General features: G+C 33.2%; 3 protein-coding genes across 4 annotated transcripts; all 3 read right to left on the minus strand.

Annotated features, from left to right (window-relative positions):
* Positions 1 to 1922: 1922 nt before the first annotated feature.
* On the minus strand, positions 1923 to 5503 carry LOC107930277 (protein BOBBER 1). The gene is made up of 6 exons (XM_016861892.2): positions 4883 to 5503; positions 3535 to 3707; positions 3411 to 3459; positions 2554 to 2720; positions 2268 to 2351; positions 1923 to 2133 (listed from the first exon to the last, which is right to left on the minus strand). Exons 1-6 carry the CDS (start codon positions 5238 to 5240, stop codon positions 2095 to 2097), a joined length of 870 nt encoding a protein of 289 aa, XP_016717381.2. The 5' UTR covers positions 5241 to 5503; the 3' UTR covers positions 1923 to 2094.
* Positions 5504 to 8631: 3128 nt separating this feature from the next.
* On the minus strand, positions 8632 to 11363 carry LOC107930222 (E3 ubiquitin-protein ligase SINAT5). The gene is made up of 3 exons (XM_041076981.1): positions 10727 to 11363; positions 9386 to 9772; positions 8632 to 9169 (listed from the first exon to the last, which is right to left on the minus strand). Exons 1-3 carry the CDS (start codon positions 10991 to 10993, stop codon positions 8807 to 8809), a joined length of 1017 nt encoding a protein of 338 aa, XP_040932915.1. The 5' UTR covers positions 10994 to 11363; the 3' UTR covers positions 8632 to 8806.
* Positions 11364 to 13272: 1909 nt separating this feature from the next.
* Positions 13273 to 20198, minus strand: LOC107930269 (CLP protease regulatory subunit CLPX1, mitochondrial). Of its 2 annotated transcripts, XM_041076982.1 has the most exons (16): positions 19335 to 20198; positions 18899 to 18960; positions 18426 to 18526; positions 17641 to 17720; positions 16940 to 16990; positions 16526 to 16600; positions 16348 to 16425; positions 16047 to 16103; positions 15747 to 15817; positions 15528 to 15627; positions 15332 to 15436; positions 14931 to 14993; positions 14691 to 14813; positions 13613 to 13768; positions 13454 to 13517; positions 13273 to 13336 (listed from the first exon to the last, which is right to left on the minus strand). In XM_041076982.1, the coding sequence occupies exons 1-16, from the start codon at positions 19914 to 19916 to the stop codon at positions 13314 to 13316; spliced, it is 1791 nt and encodes a 596-aa protein (XP_040932916.1). In that variant the 5' UTR covers positions 19917 to 20198; the 3' UTR covers positions 13273 to 13313. The 2 variants fall into 2 exon arrangements, with proteins under 2 accessions (XP_040932916.1, XP_016717366.2); XM_016861877.2 differs by having other exon boundaries at positions 13273 to 13517; positions 19335 to 20190.
* Between the last annotated feature and the right edge of the window lie 1573 nt (positions 20199 to 21771).

A 21771-nucleotide genomic window follows, 5' to 3' on the forward strand; every position in this document is an offset into this window, starting at 1 on the left:
TCCCGATAAATCTAGAAATATATATGCACATAATAACAGGGGAGTAAGTCAGAGGTGTTCATGGGCTAGGTCGGGCCGGGCTCAACTAAAAAATTATGCCCATTTATTGGGTCCGGGCCGGGCCGTGCCTAAAAAATAGGCCTAAATTTTTGTCCAAACTCGACCCAGATAAAAATACTAAAATCCAGGCACGGCACGGCCTGCCAGTATTAATTTTTTATATAATTTTTAAATATATAATACATCAAAAATACTAAAAACATCAAAATAAATATTTCCCAACAAATTGAAAATAAATTTTAAAAAATATGTAGACTTAAATAACACTAAGATATATGCAATTTAACAAGTAAATGCCTCTAAAATAATAACAAAATTAACAAATATCTTTAAAATAATAACAAAATTAATAAGAAAATAAGTTTTATACAATATCCAAACAATAACAACAAAATAGTAGCAACATAATAGTAAAATAGTAGCAAAATAGGGAGAAAATAAGAAAATAACATTCAAAAATAAAAATAAAAAATACAGAATTTTTTATCCTTTAGTGAATTCGGGCCTGGCCCGGGCTAAAAATACCTTACCTGAGGCTCGGCCTATTTTTTAAACGGACCTTTTTTTTGTCAAAGCCCATTTTTCGAGCCTATATTTTTGCCCAAACCCTCTCACATTTTGGGCTGGCCTTCGGGCCGGGCCAAATAACTCGGCCCATGAACACCTCTAGGTGTAACTAGGGGTTAGTAGGACCTGCCTTCTAAAATGATTTTTTTTAGGGGTTAGTAGGACCTGCCTTCTAAAATGATTTTTTTTTATTTAGGCATTTTAAAATTTTTAAAATTTTAAATTAGTAAAGATAGAAATTATACTTTGGTCCCTTAAAAATAATAAAAATTTGACTCGATCCTTTAAAAATTATAAAGATATAAATTATTAAAATGATAAAATTATATTTTTACCATCACATAAATTACAATCACATAAATTACAATTTAATTTTGTCCCCTTAAAAAGATTTTTTGGTTTTGCCCTCCAGCCACAACTAATCAATTTTATTACTTTAACCAAATCTACATCTAATTATTATTTTAATTTGTTTATAAATTTATTACATAAATGTTTTCATCCAATGTTTGACATAATTTTATTTTTTTTCCATAATTTTTTACTTTATATTTTTAATTTTTTCATTACATTAAATTAAAATATAATGAGTTAAATTAAGTCACTAAATTTGATTAGTATTTTCATATAATTGAAATATACACAAATTACATTATTAATATATCTTCATATTATTTTGTTTAGTTCCAATAAGATATAAATTTTTCAAGAATTTTAGTTTGTACTACTCTAATCAAATAAATAAAAATTTGGACTTAAAAAGAAATCAAATTTCTTTTTCAACTTTCCCATACTGTGATGGAAGAAACTAAAAATCATATTATTTCCCAAATGTATGGCATTGAAATAAGAGAGTTAAAAATGGCAATAATATACCATATTTAAAAGAAAAAAGAAGCATTTATTTAACTTGGAGAAAAGAAATAATAAATACTTTTTAAGCTAAAATGTGTTTTTAGGTTAAACTATTAATACCATTAACAGTTAAATTTACTGAAATGATTTTTAACATAAAAAGTTAACAATCAAATTTACATTTTTAAATTCAAATTATTATCTCTGATCCTTTTTAGTGTTTTATTAGTTAATTCTGATATAATCACCACGATAATACCATATGTACCGAATTTATAATAGTGATAGCTGAAAAAAAAGTTTCTGACACTACATTGGGTCATAGGATACGGGGTGGGAAATATTTTTTAGAGCTTCTCACGATAATACTTAGCCGGTTGTAGTAAAATGTAAACATCCACATCCAGACATACCCATACATAGGCTCATATGTGTGTATATAGGGCAACTAAAACTCTTGAATTACTCTTAAATTCAAGTCTTAACAAAAACCTGATGTCTACAAGAGTATAATATCCAATATCAACACTGTTCAAACCGTTCATCATTTCATTTTCTGCCCAAAACAAAAGGGATCATAGGACAAAAGCTAAAACTGGGGTACACTCACATTTACATGAGCTTTGCCCTTGAAAAGTCCATCTCAGGGTGCTGCAAACACACAAGCAAATTTTATTATTATCAGCTAAAGCTCCATATGGTGATCAAAAAAGTTGGGAGGAAGAAGAAAAAGAGTAACCCATAGGTGTATCTTGGATGAAAGAGTTTGGAAGAGAATAGTTTACCTCGGACATGAATTTCTTTAGAATTTCCTGCTTCTGAAGCTCATCACTGGTTGGAAGGCCCATGGCCTTCTGTCTCTGGTCAAACTGCAACAAAGAGCACAATTTGTGACAAGTATCAATTATGGTTTATGATGAATCTGAAATTTACAAATGTAAACAAGTAAAATTAAAACTGGAAATAAAAGAAAAATAATAAGCAATTTGGCATGTTCCGGGATGAGAGATCCTTTGGCAGAGAGAACTATATCCAGAGGCAAAATATAATGGAAAGGGCAGAACTAATTACCATCATCTTCTCTACAGTTTGCCGTGTTTCAGGATCCAAGTCAGATAGTTTGCTGTTCTCTGGCTCAACTTTCTGAGAGTCAATTTCAGGATCTCCTTTCACCAATGATTTCCACCACTCCATTTGGTTGTGCTTGGTCAAAAGGATAGACAGTGCACAACTATCCTCTACAAGAAGTGTGGGAAGATTTTTATAGTACCGATAAAAGAGAATGTTGCAGAATTAAACATGGTTTCATTTTCACAAAAAAGTATAGGAGTTTCAAGATCACAACTGCAATGCGATTATATAGACAATCCTAATAATAATGAAACAACTATTTGGTTGGTCAACAATGCTAAAATATTACTCAATGTAAAATTTAACCAGAACATGAATTTTTCTCTTTGACAAAATAAAAGACAGATTCAAAAGCATTTCCGTATAAAGTTCAAGTAAATTGCATAGAATGAAAGAAAATAAACAAGGAGAGAAGACAAGAACCAACTATAAAATTGATTTCGGAAAAGTCAAGATTTAGTAGGTTGGAATTTAAATATATATTGCTAGTCCTCTTTATTTTTTCTTTTAAGTACTTATATCTGACACCCATGTCAGGCACACTTTTTAGTAATGGGTACAGAGACATAACTCCCCAAAGATCTCAAAAATATATGGAAATTTTTTGGAATATATCACCGTCGGATACATAACCGTAAACATCACTCACACCTCCGTCCAGGTGACATAGGTTGTTGAAATACTTGCAAACCTAATAATTGCGAACTTGTAAACTCTAGCTGAAGGAAGAAAAGAAAAGTAGAAAATGAAGTTCAATTTGCAGTACTTCAACTCTTATTTTCATTGAGATAACATACCTATGCTCCAGTAACAGTCATCAGGTCTGACAGTTTGGAAAAGCTCCCCCTGAAAATATAAAGAAGTATGTGACTAGGATACAAACAAACTAAGATTTGCTCAAAAACACATGGACTAACTTACATCAATAATAGGAGGCTGGCCCTTAAGTCCAACTTTTAGATGATTCTTCTTTATCTCACATACAACAAACCTTGATTTTGTTCCATTCGGAACTGGAACATTGACAGTGACCTCTTGAAGGGACTGTGTCCAAGAGTACTTATCCAGATCAAGTCCATTGCCTTTGTTTGGAACTGTCCAAGATTTAGAGAAGTGTAAATAATACAGTGAGTAATATAATTAGTCTTTGAGTTTCATTTTCATTAGCCTCTAACAATACCAAATTCAAAATATCAGATGCAAAGCTTAATCATAAACCTCCCCATCCCCATCCCACTAACCAATAAAAAGAAGACACCCATACAAACAAAAGTAAAGAAGTCCCTTCTATTACAAGCATTCCAACAGGGTGCACATCTTTGTAGCCAACTTATGAAATTAACAAACATAACCATGTGTAATAAAATCTTACCTACCATTAGCCCCGATTGTGAGAATGCACATCTAAATTGGCTAACAAATGAACAAAAAGATAGATGGATGGATGGATGGATGGAGAGAGAGACAGAGAGAGTGAGTAATTGAACAAGAAGTTTCGGGTGAATGCAAGCTCAGGACAAGGAAATCAAATCCCAATTTGCACCAAAACTATCATCAAGCTCAGGCAATCAAACCTCCCTGCTTCAACCAAATCCCAAAAAATATTGAGGCAATAGAATTCTATCCAACATGTTCCCATATTTTCTATACAGAATAAAACGAGCATTTAAAAAGCCCTCACACCGTGGACACTTACTAACTTAATTTTTAGTAAAAGACATTCACTTATCACACCATCATGACACTAAGTGGGAGACAAGAGGATGGAGGACCAGCATAACATTACTAGGGGTGTAATTGAGCTTGAGTCAAATCCAGAGACAGCACAAAGCTCAAGCTTGATTATGTAACTCAACTCTTGAAACTTGCTCGAGCTTGCTTACTATAAGGTCCCTTTCCATAACCAAAATACAAGAGCCCCTGCTCAAGTTTCAGGACAGGGAAAGAAAAAGCATGGTGTTGTCCATCATTTCATACCTTACAACTACTAGCAAACGTGATATAAATACAAATTTAAACCCTAAATAATCTAGTAAGTAACAAGTATCTTTATCCTTTAAACGCTTTTCATCATCTGAAATTCAAAACACAAAGCAAACATTTAACAATGCAGACATCAGATAATTTTCCTGTTAAACAAAGACCCAAATGCCCATAAAATAGCCTTGCATTCAAAATAAAATTTACAATAATAACAATAATAAAAGGAGAAATTTAGCCAAAAAAAATATAATAAGAAGAGAATTAATAGAAATTAAGAAATAGGAACCTTTCAAACCAGAGCTAGACTGGTCTTCGTTTTTATCGACCTCCATTGCCTCCCTCTTCACTTCTACCTTGATCTCCTTCTCTTTCTTCACTTCCTCCTTCTTTATCTCCACCTTCGGAGCCACCTCTTCAACCTTCTGCTTATGTTTCTCCTTAGCAACTCTCACGACCGCTGCAATCTCCTTATCGAAGTTCTCTTTCCCAAGAAAATCAGTTTCTTTGGCCAGAAAATCGAAAACTTTCTCCAGAAACCCAACAGGGTCCGATGGATCCAAGCTGGCGTTAAACGGCACCGCTTTCGGCGATGAAGAAGCGGAAGGTCTGGCCTCTTCTTCTTGGAACTCGGAGATAATTGCCATGTTTTGACTCAGGAGAGTTGAGCTGCGTGGGAAGTGTTGAGTATGTGATCGGGTGTTGAAAGAGTGCGGTTAGGGTTTTATATAAGGAGACCTGGTGTCGATGGTGGGAGTCGGATGGAATTTTCAAGCTTCTTTGTGGAGTTAAAAATGAAGAAAGAGTGGGTAATTTAAGCAAACTTAAAGGGTATTTTCGAATGGATATGGAAACTATGGAATGTTTGAGAATAATTCTAACTCAAATTTTCTTTTCCAAGTATAATTTACAAGTATCCTAGGTAAATAATAATAATATAATTTTTTTTCCATTAGCTTCCAACTATTTCCATTTGGTACTTGAATTTCATAATTAAATTCATTTTGATTTATAAATTTAGATTATATCAAGATTTGATAATATTGTCTGTGTTACTGGAACAAGATCGAATCGAATGGACCAAGAATTGATCAATATAATTGTCCTATGAAAGAGATTGAACCGATTGACTTGAAAATTGTTTGAAATTGATAAAAATTAAAAATCAAGACAAAAATCGACACTTGAACAAGTTTAACAAATTTTTTTAAATTTTCTTTTAGATTTTTTTGAATTTTTAATTATTGTTATTTGGTATTCGAATCGATAAAACTAGTTGAAATGAGAACCACTGATCTAACATGTTTTACCACCGGTCTGGTTATTAAAACATTGAATCAGATACTTTAAAATTGTACCACATCATCAGAAAATTTATATAAAATTTTTAGTTTTTAAGTGATGATGTGACACAATCTTAAATGTTACATCATTAAACTTTTATTTTTTTAAGTTCATGGATAAAAATGGACGTAATTGTCAAGTGTAAGTGCCAAAGTAGACAAAAAAAAGTATAGGTAAAACTTTTTGACGGGTGTATTGTATTGGAATCACCACTGTTGATTTGCAAAATATTAACCGTTTGGTAGCTAGGTGTATTGTATTGAAATTACCATTTATTTGCAAAATCTTAGAACCATCATGGTTAATGTATCGGTCGCAAAATATTATTGTTTTGTTGAAATCACCATGAAAATTATATTAGAATTATCTTTCATTTACAAAATTTTATTAGGTTGAAATGATATCTCCAAGATATCTTAAATAGCACAAGAATGCAGGACAACAAAGAAATTCTTACTCTTATGAGCTCATCTCACCGCTACAAGCTTTAAGATGAGTCTAACCCTACTAATGCCACTATATACTGAGAAACTATTGGTAAACTCCAATGTCTTTCATTTACAAGACATGATATTTTGCCGGTTGTGAACAAACTTTTTTAATTTATGTATGCTTCATCATTCATAGATTGGAGAGCACTGAAACATATTCTTCGATACTTGAAACAAATATCCAACTATGCTCTTTGATTCACTCATCATATGAATTCAAACTTTTATATGTACTCAGACGTTGATTGAGCAAGTGATCACATTGATTGCAATTTGACAAATAATTTTAATCTTTATTTTGTCCAAATCCAATAAGTTGGTCCTCAAAGAAACAATATACCGTTGGCCACTCCTCCGCTGAAGCTCAGTATCAAGCAATTGCAACTGCTGCCTCCGAACTACTTGGGTTAGAGCATGTTAAAAGAGTTCCAACTTTCACTATCTCATGCTCCAAAATTTTTTTGTGACAATCAATGTGTGACATCTCTCAATTAACACTCAGTTTTGCATAAAAAATGAAACATCTCAAAGATAAATTTACATTCTATTTGTGATCATGTTCAAAAAAAAAAAATTAGACGTCACTCATATTTTTGCGGCCGATCAAATTATTGGCAAAATTACAAAAGCACTACCTAAAGCAGCCCTCATACATAGTCTTAACAAGTTAGGTGTTGTTTCTTAACCCCAAACTTGAGGGGGTGTATTGACTTATATTATTATTATATATATTATTATTTCTATTTTTTGTATACATTATATACAATTCAAAAAAATAAAGTATGGATATTTATCCAATTCATCTCATTAATATTTGTAGTACAATCCTTTAATCGATTTCGTTTCATTTAGTTCAAATATAATTTCGGTTTATGAAACTTCAATAAAATTCAAATTAAGAAGGAGTCTTTATGTCACGTTACCAAGGGCCTCGATTAAAAAAAATACGCCGTCCTGGGGCTTTACCGGGACTAACTAGTAAAAAGCCTAGAGCCGGAAGCGATCTTAGAAACCAATCGCGCCCTAGTAAAAATTCTCAATACCGTATTCGTTTAGAAGAAAAACAAAAATTGTATTTTCATTATGACCATATAGAATGACAATTACTTAAATACGTTCGTATTGCAAAAAAACCCAAAGGGTCAACAGGTCAAGTTTTACTATAATTACTTGAAATGCGGTTGGATAACATCCTTTTTCGATTGGGTATGGCTTCGACTATACCTCAAGCCCATCAATTAGTTAACCATAGACATATTTTAGTTAATGGGCATACAATAGATATACTAAGTTATCGCTGCAAATCTCAAAATATTTTTTTAGCGAGGGATGAACAAAAATCTAGAACTCTGATTCAAAATTATTTTGATTCATCCACCAATGAAGAATTACCAAAACATTTGATCTTTCACACATTACAATATAAAGGATTAGTCAATCAAATGATAGATAGGAAATGAGTTGGTTTGAAAATAAATGAATTGTTTGTCGTAGAATATTATTCTTGTCAGACTTAAACCTAACTAAAACAACAAAACAAGGGTTATATGTAACACTTCGATTTGTTTTTGAATTTAAAAAGTTAAATTTATTTAAATTAACTCTTTTCATCTAAAAGTTTTGTTGATAATTTGTGTATAAATAGATGCTCATTTCAATAATAAAATTCAGCTCATTTTCATCTTTTCATAAACTTCTTTACTTCATTACATTTTCTGGTTCAAGCCATTTCTTCCATTTCCAATTTACCACGAAGTAGCTGCAATTCCCTGTCGCAGCCTGAATATCAAACAAAATTTGATGCTAAACTAGTTTTGCAAATTCCCTATATGTGAAAGGAAGAAAAGAAAAGGAGAAGGGAGAAACATGGGGAGATAAAGTTTAAAACAAGAGATTATTGGGGAGAGGGAAAAGGAAATAGAAAAAATATTAAATTTAATTAAAAAAATTTACACCATGTTAAGATTTCATTCATCCATATGATTTCAGGGATTACACCCAAAGAATATTTTAAGAGCCAATTAAGGATTGGATTTATTGGTAATTTTATAAATAGTTTTCTAATTCATCTATGATAAGTGATATCAAAATCAACCTTAGTTTGATTTCACATCTAATGTCCCAATAGGTGAGATAGATAAAATGAACCAATCATGATTTCAGGCCATACCTTTGAGGACGCGTAGACAAAATCACAAAAAAATTGGCCATAAATGGACTATATGCATTCGAGACATCAGTTAATGATCACAAACAAAAGGTTATGGAAGAAAATCATGTTTATTACACATTTCATAACGCTAAAAACTTCCCGTCCGTTACGACACATCCCAAAGCGTTCCAACAAATCAAGAATAAGTTATCAAGAATAAATTCTTTCAACTACACAAATTTTGAATGCACGGTCCGGCGTCGGGATTTTGTTGTTCCTTCCATACCCTTCCGGTGACCCTCAGCTTTAGCTCCTTCCGGTCCCCGCCAGAGAAGAAAAGTGCCATGTTTCGCTGGATAATCAGACCATCATGGCTGTCCCTGACTTTCCGGTGACTATCACGGATGCTACGTGGGGTACCTTCCCATGTAAGTTTTCGGCCATTTGCTCCAACCTCAAGGCTGTAGCTATAGTTCCTAGCCTCGGCCTCATCGCCCATGAAACGAAGAAATGCCATGTAGACTGGGGCCATGCCGAGCTGGAATGCTTCAAAGTGAAGGCAGAAATACTGACCAAAAGAATGGAAGACCTGATAAAGAGCAAATAAGCCAGCAGATTAAGGCTCATATTAGGAAGATTATTACGTCATTTATTCAGGTAGTTGCAATGTGCCAGACCATAATTGATCCCCTCCAAGTAACTCAACAAAAGATGGCATGAAAGAAACAAAGGGCACATCTTACTATATTGTTCTAAAACATCGTGTGGCCTATTTAAAAGATAGTAATAAAATCGTAAAACTTACTGTTAGCATCCAAGTAGCATTTTCGACTTCTCGGGGATTGGACTTCACATAACGATGGTTAAATGTGCATCCAGTGTGCATGTCCACTTTGTGATCATCTCTCAGATGGGCAACCAGGAAGGGAATATCCCCAACAACTGAACACTCTGATCCGGCATACGGGCAATTGTATGGTCTAAAATTGCAAGCTGCCTCATGTTTGAGTTTGCTGTAATAGGGAAAGATTTCAGGGCATCCCAAATTGTAGTATTTGCATGGCAATTCAAGGGACTCAGCCACCTTCTCCAACGCTAAACATCTAATGTCACCCAGTTCTGATCTACATGTGGGGCACTGGTTGTGTACTCTTGCTTTACAGGTAGAACAAAGTGTATGTCCATTTTGGCACTGCAAAAAACTGTTGTGTTAAAGCGAGCAATTTATCCTCTATTATTTACAAATACCCTTGCAATTTAATAGTGGCATCTATCATTGCTATATATTCAATCAAAATTCAGATATCTCCAACTTCCATTACAACATTCTCCTGTATAAAAGCAAGCAAAAAGAGAAAATTTCAAATTATCCTAATCTTTCTAGTCTCTTATCTTAGCTAGAGGGCAACAATTAACAAACAAACCTCCAAGTCCAAGAAATCTGAGAAAACATTCCTCTACCAATCTTTAACAGTTCTAATTAGAAAAGACTCTCAATATGAATAAGTAGCCATTCCCTCCTTCAGAATGGAAGCTGAAGTTGCAGTTTTTCTCATCTATTTCGATGAAGATTTCAGGGCAAAACAAGAACTACCCCAGAGGTTTTCCCAGCAAAATCTTATTTCTTTTTTTTCTTAGAAAACTTGAATTGAGTGCATTAGGAATTGGACTACAACAATGTCAATACAGTATCCAATACAAAGAATCACCTCGGTTAAACCCAAACAAGAAAACCAGTTCCGAATCACAATCATCTATCTGCATATGTTGCATCACAAGTGTTTATAGGCATCAACACAAAAGTTCATTTCGATCTTATTTATTTGACAACAAATTCATAAAAACATTATTGAAGAACTCTAATTTCTGACACAGCATTTCTAAAGCAAAGTGTAAGTTGAACCCAAAAGAAAAAAAATCCAGCAATTCATTCCAAATTTGAAAATAAACCATAAAATAGACAATTGAGCTTAAAAATCCTAAACCTAGATCCAACCAAGAAACAATCTCAAATCAAAGCATAATGAAATCCCATTTAAATGCAAAGCAAATCTATTCAAGCCCATCAACCAAAATCAACAAAAATAGCAAAATTAATAACAATACACAAAATGCAAATTAAAATTGGAAAGAAAAAGAGAGAGACCTGATGGATTGGTGGGTACATAGAATTGGTACAAACAGGGCATTCTAACAATTCATGAACGCTGGTAGCGGGAGTGATCCCGGTAGCACCCACAATATTGTTGACCATATTACTATTGTTGGCGTTGTTGGTGGCATTGTGAGGCTTTGAAGATGAGAATGGATGGTGACCATGATGAGGATTCGGATGATGCAGATTATGGTGATGGATCTCATCCTCATTCAATCCATCTATGGATGACACACATTCTATATTATCGTACTCCATTCATACACAGAGACAGACACCACCTTGGCAATCTCAGATTCTAATTATTTGTTTGAATCAGATACAAAAATTCAAAGAAAATTTACAATATAAAGCCCCATCCCAAAACTTTATATAAAAAAGAAAAAGAAAAAGAAGCTCTCCCTTGTTCTCTTCTCCTCAAAATTCTTTTACTTTTCCTTCCTATTTTACCATTTTTAATAATATTTTACCTTCTTGAAATGAGAATTAGAGGAAGAATAAGAGAAAGGATTATGAGAGAGAGAAAAAAAATGGAGTCCCATGAATCCAACTGCCCTCTTTCCTCTCGTCTTAAGCAACTCTTTTCTTAGTTGGTTTTCCTTTTTATTGTTTTTTTTCTTCATTTATTGCTTTATTCATTGTTAAGTAATGATTTTATCTTCACCTGCCAGTATTACACGTCACACCATTACACTCTTTTAAGCAAATTATTACAACTTTTTTTTCTTATTTTTTCCATTAACAGAATAAAAATATTTTAGTTCATAAAAAAAGTCATCTTAATAAAATGTTAAAATTTTCAAACTATTCTCATAATTCAATTCTTGATTTGATTGGGATTTTAATATATTTGAATTTATTTTTTTACATTAATAATAATGTCAATCGAATTAAAATTTAATTCATAATAAAATTTTAATTTTAAAAAAAAAATTATTTTTCAAATAAATGAAAAGTGATTATTAATTTTTATATGATATGTTCTAAAAATATAATTTTTATATGGAAATTTAAAGTTATTTTTACTATTTTAAAAATAAAATGATAAAAAATAAAATTAACTGAAAATTAAATTAAAAAATAACATTCAATTGGAATATCCACAATCTTTTACCTTATATATTATATTTATAAATTCGTTCAAATATTTCAATTTACTTTTTCAATTTTTCTTACTCAACCCAACCGCCAACAATATAAAAGAATCTAGCATGCAAAACTATATAATTTTTTTTCTTACTATATCAACAATAAAAGTACAATAATTTTGTTTTGACCCTCTAATTTTATTTTTAAAAAAAGTTATTTTAACTCTCAATTTAATTATTCGTCTCTTTTAGTCATTTAACTTGCATTATTTATTAAAATTGCTCCAAAATGAATAGAAAAGTTAAGGTTTGTTAACTTTACTAATGTGACATGCACATGAATTGCCATGTGTATACCACATTAGCAATTATTTAATTTTTTTAAAATTTTTAAAATATTAAAAATATATTTTTTATATTTCTGTATTTTTAAATAAATTTTTATTTTTTATATTTAAAAAAATAAATAATTACTGACATGATATTCACATGGCAATTCAAGTGTATATTATGACATCAAAATTAACAAAATTTAAAGGCAAAGAGAGACGAAAAATTAAATGAATAGCTAAAATAATTTTCTTTTATAAAGTTGAAAGTCAAAATACGTTATTATGACAATAATAAATTATATTTATTTTATTTTTCAACAATTTTCTATTTAGTTTATTTCATTCAATTTCAATCGAGTCTGATTAGACATAATACACAATTTTCTATTCACTTTTGTTTTTTTAAAAACCGATGTTTAGGGGTACTAACTTTAATTACGGGTAAGAGTGTTCAAACGGTTAATCGATCGGTTAACCGAACTGAATTAGTATTAACCAAGTTTTTTAATCTTTTAACAGTTAACCTAACTGAAATTTTTCAAAAAAAAATTAACTAAACTAAACCTAATTAATCAAAATTTTTTTGTTAAAACAAGTATAAAATATATAAAAATAAGTAAATTTATAATGTTCATTTGATTGGATTAACCGAATTAACTGGACTGGTAATAACCTAATACATATAAAATATACTATTATTTATTAAATTCGATTAATTCAATTAATTATCCGATTTTGAACTGAATTAACCGTTAACTGAAATTCCAAAAAACTTTTAACCAACCTCCAACCAAACTAGACCGGTTAACCGACAGATTAACCAAATTAAATCAATTCAGTCTGCTCATTCAATTTCAAATATATAATAAGAAAAACATTATTCTCAATTAACTTGATAAAGATATATCTCGAGTTATAATTTTACAATAAATTATATTGTTAAATCTAATAAGTAAAATTATATGGTTAAATCCAGCCATTACAGTTTTAACCAATAAAGATCATGAAAATGAGTAAACCAAGTTTTACACTAATGTGAATCACTCCTCTCTCTCTCTCTCTCTCTCTCTCTCTCTCTCTCACACACACACACAAACAAACACAAACATATGTAATATTTATCAAAGGGCTGAGATTTGGTTTGCCTGCTCCATGCTGCTATGCAGAATACAACTGAAGAACTGCATGTTTATCATAAAATTGTTTATGCATATTGTACAATCTATTTTAAAACAATGTGAGCTTATTATGTACAATCAAGTTACATCTACAATTTCATCAATATATGTATCACATACTGGCAACAACAGAACGAAGCTCTGCTTCCACCTCCGTCTCCCCGTCCAATCCGTCCACAGTTGTCTGCGATACAGTGTTTTAATTATTAGCTATTGACATTTCATGATTCCAGATATTTGCAAAATCATATAACTGATTGAGACTTAAGTCATACACACCTCCGAGTCCCTCAATTTTTGTTGTGAAAGGTAACGGTCTAATGCACCTTTACCATAAAGAATCTTAGCTCCTTGTCTATTGCCTTCAGATCCAATGGCTTCCTCATCAACTACTACAGCACTTATTACATCATCACCGGTCCTAACATCTGGTATCTGCAAGAAAAGACGTACCAAAATCCATGAAACTAAAGTAGCATGGAATAAGAAGCTAAGGTTTAGCCTTGTTGATTCATGCAAGGACCAATAAGAGGCGACATTTAGCAGATTTGATCTTAGCCAATTGAGTTTGTTTAACCACAAAGCCAAAAGTCTCTGGAACTTTCTGTTGTATTTCGCAAGATCTGTACATCAAGCTGAGGTAGAACAAGGTGCCAGAGCTTTGATTTGGATGGCAAAAAAAGTTCAACAGGGGGTAGGTGCTAGAGATTGGGGATAGAAAGAGATCACAAAACAGTTATGGTCTCACCAGACCAGGGCCAATTGAAGGATGAACCAGAAATGGTGCTTCCACTAGGAGGACTTACTATAGTGGTGCTCAATTCCTTAGACTTCACTGTGAATGTCAGAAACAAATATGTCCAGTGCAGGTATGCTTTATTTTTTCTCATTTTTCTATATATTTGTAGGGTCAGATTACCATACCACGTTTGGATATGTGTCAGACAGAAGTCTTAGATACGAGTACTTTTAAGAAAAATGGAAAGTTAAAGCAACATAGGTTCAAACTGTACAAGGCACATTTCTCTAGATGTAGGGTCCGTAGCGAGAGAAGCAAAGAAGTTCTATAAAGAAAGGCCCTCTTAGTTCTACTAAGACAAGGTTAAAATATAATTCTAGTCAGAAACTTGGTTCTAATAGACACCACAGTCTCCTAATTTAATATGCGAGATTAGTTGGAGAGGCGCCAAATTTAAGCATCCAGAAATTTTGAATAGCATAGTCTATATCGAGCAGGAAACCAACTTTGGATATAATTTTGTTCACTTAAATCACAAAGCCCACCGGCATTGGCTTCCAACAAGAAACACCATCACCCTGGGGTCTTAAAAGTTGGTTTAATAGCTGGTCAACATACCTCATACATGGCATCCATCAAGATATTCTCCAAGATGGCTCTTAAGCCGCGAGCGCCTGTATTTTTATTTATTGCTTTTCTGGCAATTAATTTCAAAGCATTTTCAGTGATATGCAGTTTGACCTGCAAGAAAGACGATTAAAGTGAAATAAATTACCTATACATAATTGCAGACAAGTTAAATGGATTGAATACCAAATGGAATTAACATTTCAAAGTAGGGACATATATAGAACTTACGCCATTAATTTGGAACATCTTTTTGTATTGCTTGCCTAGTGCATTTTTTGGCTCCGTTAGGACCTAAAAAGGTATTGGTGTCAGTAAGAGCTGCATTGGAAGTTGAATAACTCGTAGAACTTGTGCAAGAAAGGAATATTTTAAAATAACAATAGTAGCAAGTTCAAAAACTACAAGTAAGTTGATAAATTGCATTCCAGTACAGTTTTTCCAATACACATCTAGAGATAAAGGATAAAGGTAAGACAAGTATGGTTTTCATTCGTGAAACTTAATGAAAGAATTTAAGATTATGATTTCAATTATGTTATCAATCACTTGTCCATTCTTCATCATCCCATTAGTAAACTGATACTAGAAGAAATAAATTGCACACTCATGAAAAAAGGTAAAGCATCCACCTGAACAAGTTGTTCTTCTGTTAGAGCCAACAAACTGACAAGAACAGGGAATCGTCCAACAAATTCTGGTATCAAACCATATGCAATTAGATCACTACTTTCAACCTGCCAAACATGCAGGGGATGTGAGTATCTAAAATGGTATGTCTAAGCTATATATGGATAACAATCATCTTGAATGCTACAAAGAATTTACAGTCTCCATTAAAGATGAAGCCACAACAGCATTTGTAACACCACCAGCTCTTATGTTTGCACGCACTGGGGCTCCAAAACCGATAGAAGAATCTTGGCGTCTGAAATGAGGTCAAGAAACTTTCAATTGACATCAAGTAAAATAAAAAATAAAAAATAAAAAAGCTAGCTTTATGTTAAAAGTATTGGACAAAAATTTTAATTTCTATATCTGTATAACCTTTCAGAGATCGTTTTCTCTATGTCAATAAAGGCACCCCCACATATGAAGAGTATATTTTTGGTGTCAATCTGTGAAAAAAGTGGAAAAAGAATTCAACATTAACAAAATGGTTAAGAGATGGAAATTCCATTAAAAGCATGAACTAGCAAAATCAGTATAATATTTTTCCATCGTGAAGTCCAGGTCTAATCTTTAGAAAAGAAAAAAATAACATGAATATCTTCTCGATGTGCTTCACATGGTGGATTATGTAAATAAGTAACACCCATGAGACACGGTTACGACTCGTGTGCATACCTGAATATTTTCACCTCTGGGATGCTTTCTAGCTCCCTTCTCAGGAACATTAACAATCTGGATCATCAAGAAAGATCCAAGGATAAGAATAGTGAACCACTTATCATAAAAAAATGAACCTGATTAAATACTAATTGTAACTAGTGCTTAGTTAGCTTATAAGTTGACAAGAACTGGCAATTTCATCTGATCCAGAGTTGATTCATAACCAGAGACAATCCTAAAATCCAGTGCCACAAGCCATAAATCTTCTTGTGATCAACGATATAATACACCCACAATAAGTGAACCATGCACTTACTGTTCCTTCCAGCATCTTCAACAATGCCTGCTGAACACCCTCCCCTGACACATCCCTGCTGATGTTAAGGCTCTCGGCCTGCATAGCAATAAGTAAGAGATGAAGAAAGAGAAGTTAAAGAAAAAAAATAAAAATTAAAAAACTGAATTTTGCAATGGTGAAGGAAAGGTTAAGGAACCTTTTTGGTAATCTTATCAACTTCGTCAATGTAAACAATGCCCTGCTGTGCAGCTGCAACATTATAGTCAGCAACCTGAAAATATGTATAAATGAAAATTCATAAAGGAGTTATTAATCAATAACATGCGAAAGTGTACAAGCCCAACAAATGTCTCATGGATAAAAGAAGTTGCATTTGTATTATGCTGGCTTCACAGCAATTGAGTTCCATATGCTACTCCAAAACATTTCACTTTAAAGAAATGCTACTTTAAAGTTCCTAATGCAAATACTATATTCTTCCATTAAATAAAGCTGACTTCACTGAAGATAGAAAATGCATGCCATTAAAGGGTATCATGGAATGAATAATAGTTGCACTTCAAAGCTTTTTTTAAAATTCATATAGAGTACATAAGACTCTCGAATTTACCACAAGGAGCTTGTATAATATCGATTCAACATCTTCACCTACATATCCTGCCTGCACATAGCATATGAAAGACAGAACTTAGATTCATGTAGCATGGATGTAAATAACAAAATTCCAAATGATGTGGCATAATCAATGACAAATTATAATTTTAAAACACATGAAGAATAATAGAAGTGAATTAAATAACATCATATATTCACTGTTAATTTCATCAAACAAAACATGCCAAAGTATTTCAATTTTTATTATGAGTCCATCTGATGCATGGCCAAGAGATGCAACCCCAAAGGAAACTGACAGACAGGACATCAAACTCAGGTATTAAACAGTACACTGAAAAGATCCATTCACTAGGGGGTGGGGGAGACGGTAAAATTGAAGGGAAACTCTAGTTTACTTTTGATGTTCTTATGTTCCATTGGAAAAATTGATCATCTTTGTAAACTAAGCTTCATCTAAATGATGCTCATCTACACTGTGAAGATTAAAAAAAAAATCCTAGAAGCACATCAGAAAAAGAGAAAACAGAACAAAATTCCATGACCTATGAAGGTTCTTTACACTCAAGGAAACATGACTATTTCATTGATTGCACAGCTAGTTAAATGAGACAAAAACATCAGAAGATGAAATAAATTCATTTAAGCAGGAAAGTAACAAGGACAATTAATCACAACAATCAAGAGTCAGCAGCTTGCCTGAGTCAAGGAAGTTGCATCTGCGATAACAAAAGGAACATTCACAAAGCGAGCCAAGGTTTTGGCAAGTAATGTTTTCCCTGTCCTTGAAACAAGGTCAAAAGGGAACATGTGAGACTAGCAACAGCAAAAACAGATGATTTTAGTAAAATGAATATTGAAATAACCTAAGATAATCTAGAATTGGCTATAAAACAAGAAAAGATAATAAGGACATAATTGATGTTGAATGGAATTAATTGCTGTTTTGCTTCTATGTTCTTGGAGCCATGAGCGATGCTTAAGTGCTAAGGGCAGGGTGTGGGGATTCACCTTTGACCATGGAGATTATGATTTCTTTAACATAACTGAAGGGTAGGTGATGATTTAAAGTAGCGTTGGTTTGTTGAATAGGGTAATAGGTTGGTGGTTTTTAAGTTTAATTATCTCAAAATTTTCTTTTAGGGGGATTTGATTGCAGTGAGATGAAAATAGGAGATCTGTTTTGTAAGAGGTGCATTGTGTATGCTTTTGAGTTTCGTTATGAAATAAAAAATCCTTTTTAGCTGAGCAAAAAAGAAAATACAAGGGTGGTAAAAAGAATAAGCAAAAGCAGAGGTCAAAGAATCCTCACCCCCCAGTTTAAATGTTAAAACAAAGAGAAACAGATTGTGATAAGGTAAGAAAACTGCAACTCCATCAAAAAGAACCTCTCTTCAAAAGAACCTAGGAGAAACAACTATCGACAAAGTGGAAACAGAGAAGTAAAAAACTCCATTTTCACACCAAGTATTTTGAAAAATTACCTGACCCTGTTGGCCCCATTAAAAGAATGTTACTTTTCTCCAGTTCCACTATATCATCATCTAATACATCCGCTATATTGCTACCTGAATCTCCTGCAGGCCTAGCTTACCAAGGAAACATGTTAATAACTGATTCCCTTTAAGAAACACAACAGGATTTGCAAATACAGAGACATCCAAAAATGCGCACATGAAAAGAAAATGCAGCAACCATCTTTTTCAATGCTGCAACTCAGCTTCTTTGATAATGCTAAACGTTCATGTCTACTTCTTTGAAAATTTCCTTCTCTTTTCCTAATTATGTCAAAGTTTCTAAACATTTCATTATGTAATATGAATCATAATTCTTCTAGACATATCTAAACCTCCATGTCTAACAACTACCTACCTCAGCCATATATCATTACAAATTTAAGTGATGAAAAGAAACAGATTCAAACAAGGACTGCATATCACGGAAGTAACAAACTAACCGTTTCTGCATCGACTCATGGTAGATTCGCATATAGTGGTTGTAAACTGCCACAGATAGAACCTGAATTCATGGAATAACATTACACCAAAAGAAAAAATGTACAAGGATGTTTACATCCTAATTAACTTCAAGAACAATTTTATTATTCAGTTTTTACCACCTCATAAAAGATAAAAGCTATACCCCAGAAGTGGCAAAGTGTACCATCAAACGTTCGACAAATGCATAACATAATTCAGCTTCTAAATGTCAACACAAATTAAGACAATGATATGCATACGACTTCAAACCAGTCAGCAGCTATTAAAGAACTAATCAAATCATTGTAGTTTCTAATTTCTAAGTGCTTTTATTGCTTTCAATAGCCCAAACCAATGTCCTTTTTGTCAAATGGAGTATTTATGATAGTAAGAACAACAACAATGATAAATCACCTTTTTTGCCCTCTCCTGCCCAATCACAAACTTATCCAATCCTTTACAAATCTCCTTGGGAGTCGGAAAATTATGCCCCAAACTAGATCCTCCCCAACAATCATCCTTTGAACCCGCGCTAAAATCACCTCCAGGGCCCGGTCTAGGTCCTCCTCCTCCTCCACCGCCGCCACGGCCCAAATTCACCCCACTAACCCGAATAGCAACCCCATCCCCAGGTGGCTGCCAAACCTCCGGTGGGTCCCCATAAGAACTCAAAACCGTACAATTGTTATAACTCAATTTATCTCTCAATTCTTTGTCGAAATCCTTATTCGTACCGCGGGAATTCCTCCTAATATCCAATAACTGGGAGCCCTTGTCGACGAGTTCCCCGCTCAGCGAGACGGGCTTGAAAGAAGTGAAGTAATAAGGAGTGTTGACCGAGTGGTTGTCCCATTTGGTACGGTTGGTGGTACAGTGAGAGGAACTAGCCACGCGACCATAGTGCATGAAATTAGATAGGAAGTGCCTGAACTGTGAGACCGTTAAAGAGGCTTTTTCGACGGGAGGTTTGGATCTGAGTGCGGCAGCAGCAGCCATCGGAAAGGAAAAAAGAAAAAAGATAAACAATTCAACACAATTTTGAGGGTAAACAAGATTGGTAGATTTTAAGCGTTCATAAACAAGGGTTCTTCAAGATGAGATTTTTCTAAAAGCTGTTTGAAAATTTGAGGGTCGAATTGAATTGGGTTTTTATTGGAACATGCGATTATCATGTCTATGAAAGAGAAATCATTGTTAGAAGGAGATAAAATCGTGAAGAGAGCCGACGAAAGTCGAAGAACGGAAAATATTTCAATCGAAGGATAAATAAAAGATGAGAATATGAAGAAAATAAAATATTCATAAAATATGTAATTACAGAAGAGGACAGATGGGCTTAGTGAATATCTGTCTATATGTCGGGATAAAATCGGTAATAGCTAGATGCAAATATTGAGCATAGAAATTCCTTTGGCACGACTGATGAAGGCTTCATCGCTGTTTTACCACTAAGTAAAATTTCTTTGACTTTTTTTTTATTTTTATTTTTATTCCTTCTATTTTCATTCTATCATCATCAAGTCTAATAGATTTTGAATGAATGCGTTTTGAAAGAATAATTTTTTTCTTTAAAAAGTAGATGAAAGACAAAGATGAATTTTTTTTCTTTTAAGTAGTCAGTGGTGTGGTTATGATAATTATTTAATCCCTACTCCTTCTATTATATGTTCTTAGATGTATAAACTATCGAAAAGTAAAAATATAATAATAATACAGAAAAAATTATATATTTTATGTTTAAATATTTTTTCTAATAATTATGTTTAAATATGTAGTTGACTTAAAAAAATTAAAAATATTAAAGATAAATAGCCAAATTTAAATTGAAATGGAACAGTATGGGTAGGGATGGATGTATAATACATCCATGGAGATGATAATGATTCATTATTAATAGCTGTAGGACCAAATTAATGCCCGGGCTCAAAGCTCCCAAATCCAAGACTCATTTACATCTAAAACACAGGCCCAAAAATAAACCCAAACAAGGCCCAAACAAACAGAAACCTAAAGCTGTTGCTTGAGCCCTTGCGCCGCACGCCTCTCACCAGCGTCCCACTCCACCATCCACCGCACCTCCGAGACGTGCGCTACCAGCAGTCCCTCTTTGTCACGCCTCGTGCTTCCGAGATATCCGCAACAACACCTGTAACAGGAAGCAAACAGATAGCAACCAATAGAAGATTTTATTTGTTTTTCTAAGCTATAAAAGTCATTCTAAACAATGTAAAGCGGTCGGTTTTTTTTACTACAAAAATCAGAGAAAAATATACGAAAACAGCAAGTTTTGAGTAAAAGCTTTCATACATTCGAATAGAATAAGGTGCTTACAATCTTTTCTTTTAGTTTTTTAATCTTTAGAGCTTTTTGTGGATCTATCTTGTATTTTTGAAAAACAAAGTTTAAAAAAATAAAAAGATTTTAGGAGGGCCTTACCTGGTTTCCGACGGTCGCCGATGAGCACGCAGGGGAGGGGAAGCGCTACGATGATGGGCGCTGCGCCCTAGCAGAAAGAGAAAGGGGGCCGAACCCCTTGGTTTTCTTTTTTGAATTCGACAGAATGGGATTAAAGAAATGGGGGGTTTCTTTAATTTTAGTGTTAAGTTTCTTTTTTTGTTTTAATTACAAAGAGAGTGGACCATTTAATTTTTTTGGGCTTATGGCGCACCTAGTCCCTCATTTGCGTGTGGCCACTAGATTGGGTCCTTTTATGCTACTTTTTTGTTTTTTAAAAATTGGCCCCAAATATTTGCGTGCCTCTTCGTTTTAGTCCTGTATTAAATGCTGGGCAAAAGAGAATTTTCCATTTTTGGTCCCTCTAGTTCACATGCGCGTCCAATGTGGTCCCCCT

Source organism: Gossypium hirsutum, chromosome A09 (assembly GCF_007990345.1).
Source record: "Gossypium hirsutum isolate 1008001.06 chromosome A09, Gossypium_hirsutum_v2.1, whole genome shotgun sequence".
In the NCBI taxonomy this organism is placed as follows: Eukaryota; Viridiplantae; Streptophyta; class Magnoliopsida; order Malvales; family Malvaceae; genus Gossypium; species Gossypium hirsutum.

Excerpts from the sequence above, each read along its gene's own strand:
- LOC107930277 (XM_016861892.2), bottom strand. The coding sequence starts at position 5,240 with ATGGCAATTATCTCCGAGTTCCAAGAAGAAGAGGCCAGACCTTCCGCT. Across the intron at positions 2,352-2,553 it reads AAACTGTAGAGAAGATGATG|TTTGACCAGAGACAGAAGGC; the intron begins GTAATTAGTTCT and ends TCTTTGTTGCAG. Across the intron at positions 2,134-2,267 it reads TAAAGAAATTCATGTCCGAG|CACCCTGAGATGGACTTTTC; the intron begins GTAAACTATTCT and ends GTGTGTTTGCAG.
- LOC107930222 (XM_041076981.1), bottom strand. The coding sequence starts at position 10,993 with ATGGAGTACGATAATATAGAATGTGTGTCATCCATAGATGGATTGAAT. Across the intron at positions 9,773-10,726 it reads TGTACCCACCAATCCATCAG|TGCCAAAATGGACATACACT; the intron begins GTCTCTCTCTTT and ends AGTTTTTTGCAG. Across the intron at positions 9,170-9,385 it reads ATGCTACTTGGATGCTAACA|GTCTTCCATTCTTTTGGTCA; the intron begins GTAAGTTTTACG and ends GCTCTTTATCAG.
- LOC107930269 (XM_041076982.1), bottom strand. The coding sequence starts at position 19,916 with ATGGCTGCTGCTGCCGCACTCAGATCCAAACCTCCCGTCGAAAAAGCC. Across the intron at positions 18,961-19,334 it reads GGCAGGAGAGGGCAAAAAAG|GTTCTATCTGTGGCAGTTTA; the intron begins GTGATTTATCAT and ends CCATGAATTCAG. Across the intron at positions 13,769-14,690 it reads TGATGGATGCCATGTATGAG|ATACCAGATGTTAGGACCGG; the intron begins GTATGTTGACCA and ends CTTTTCTTGCAG.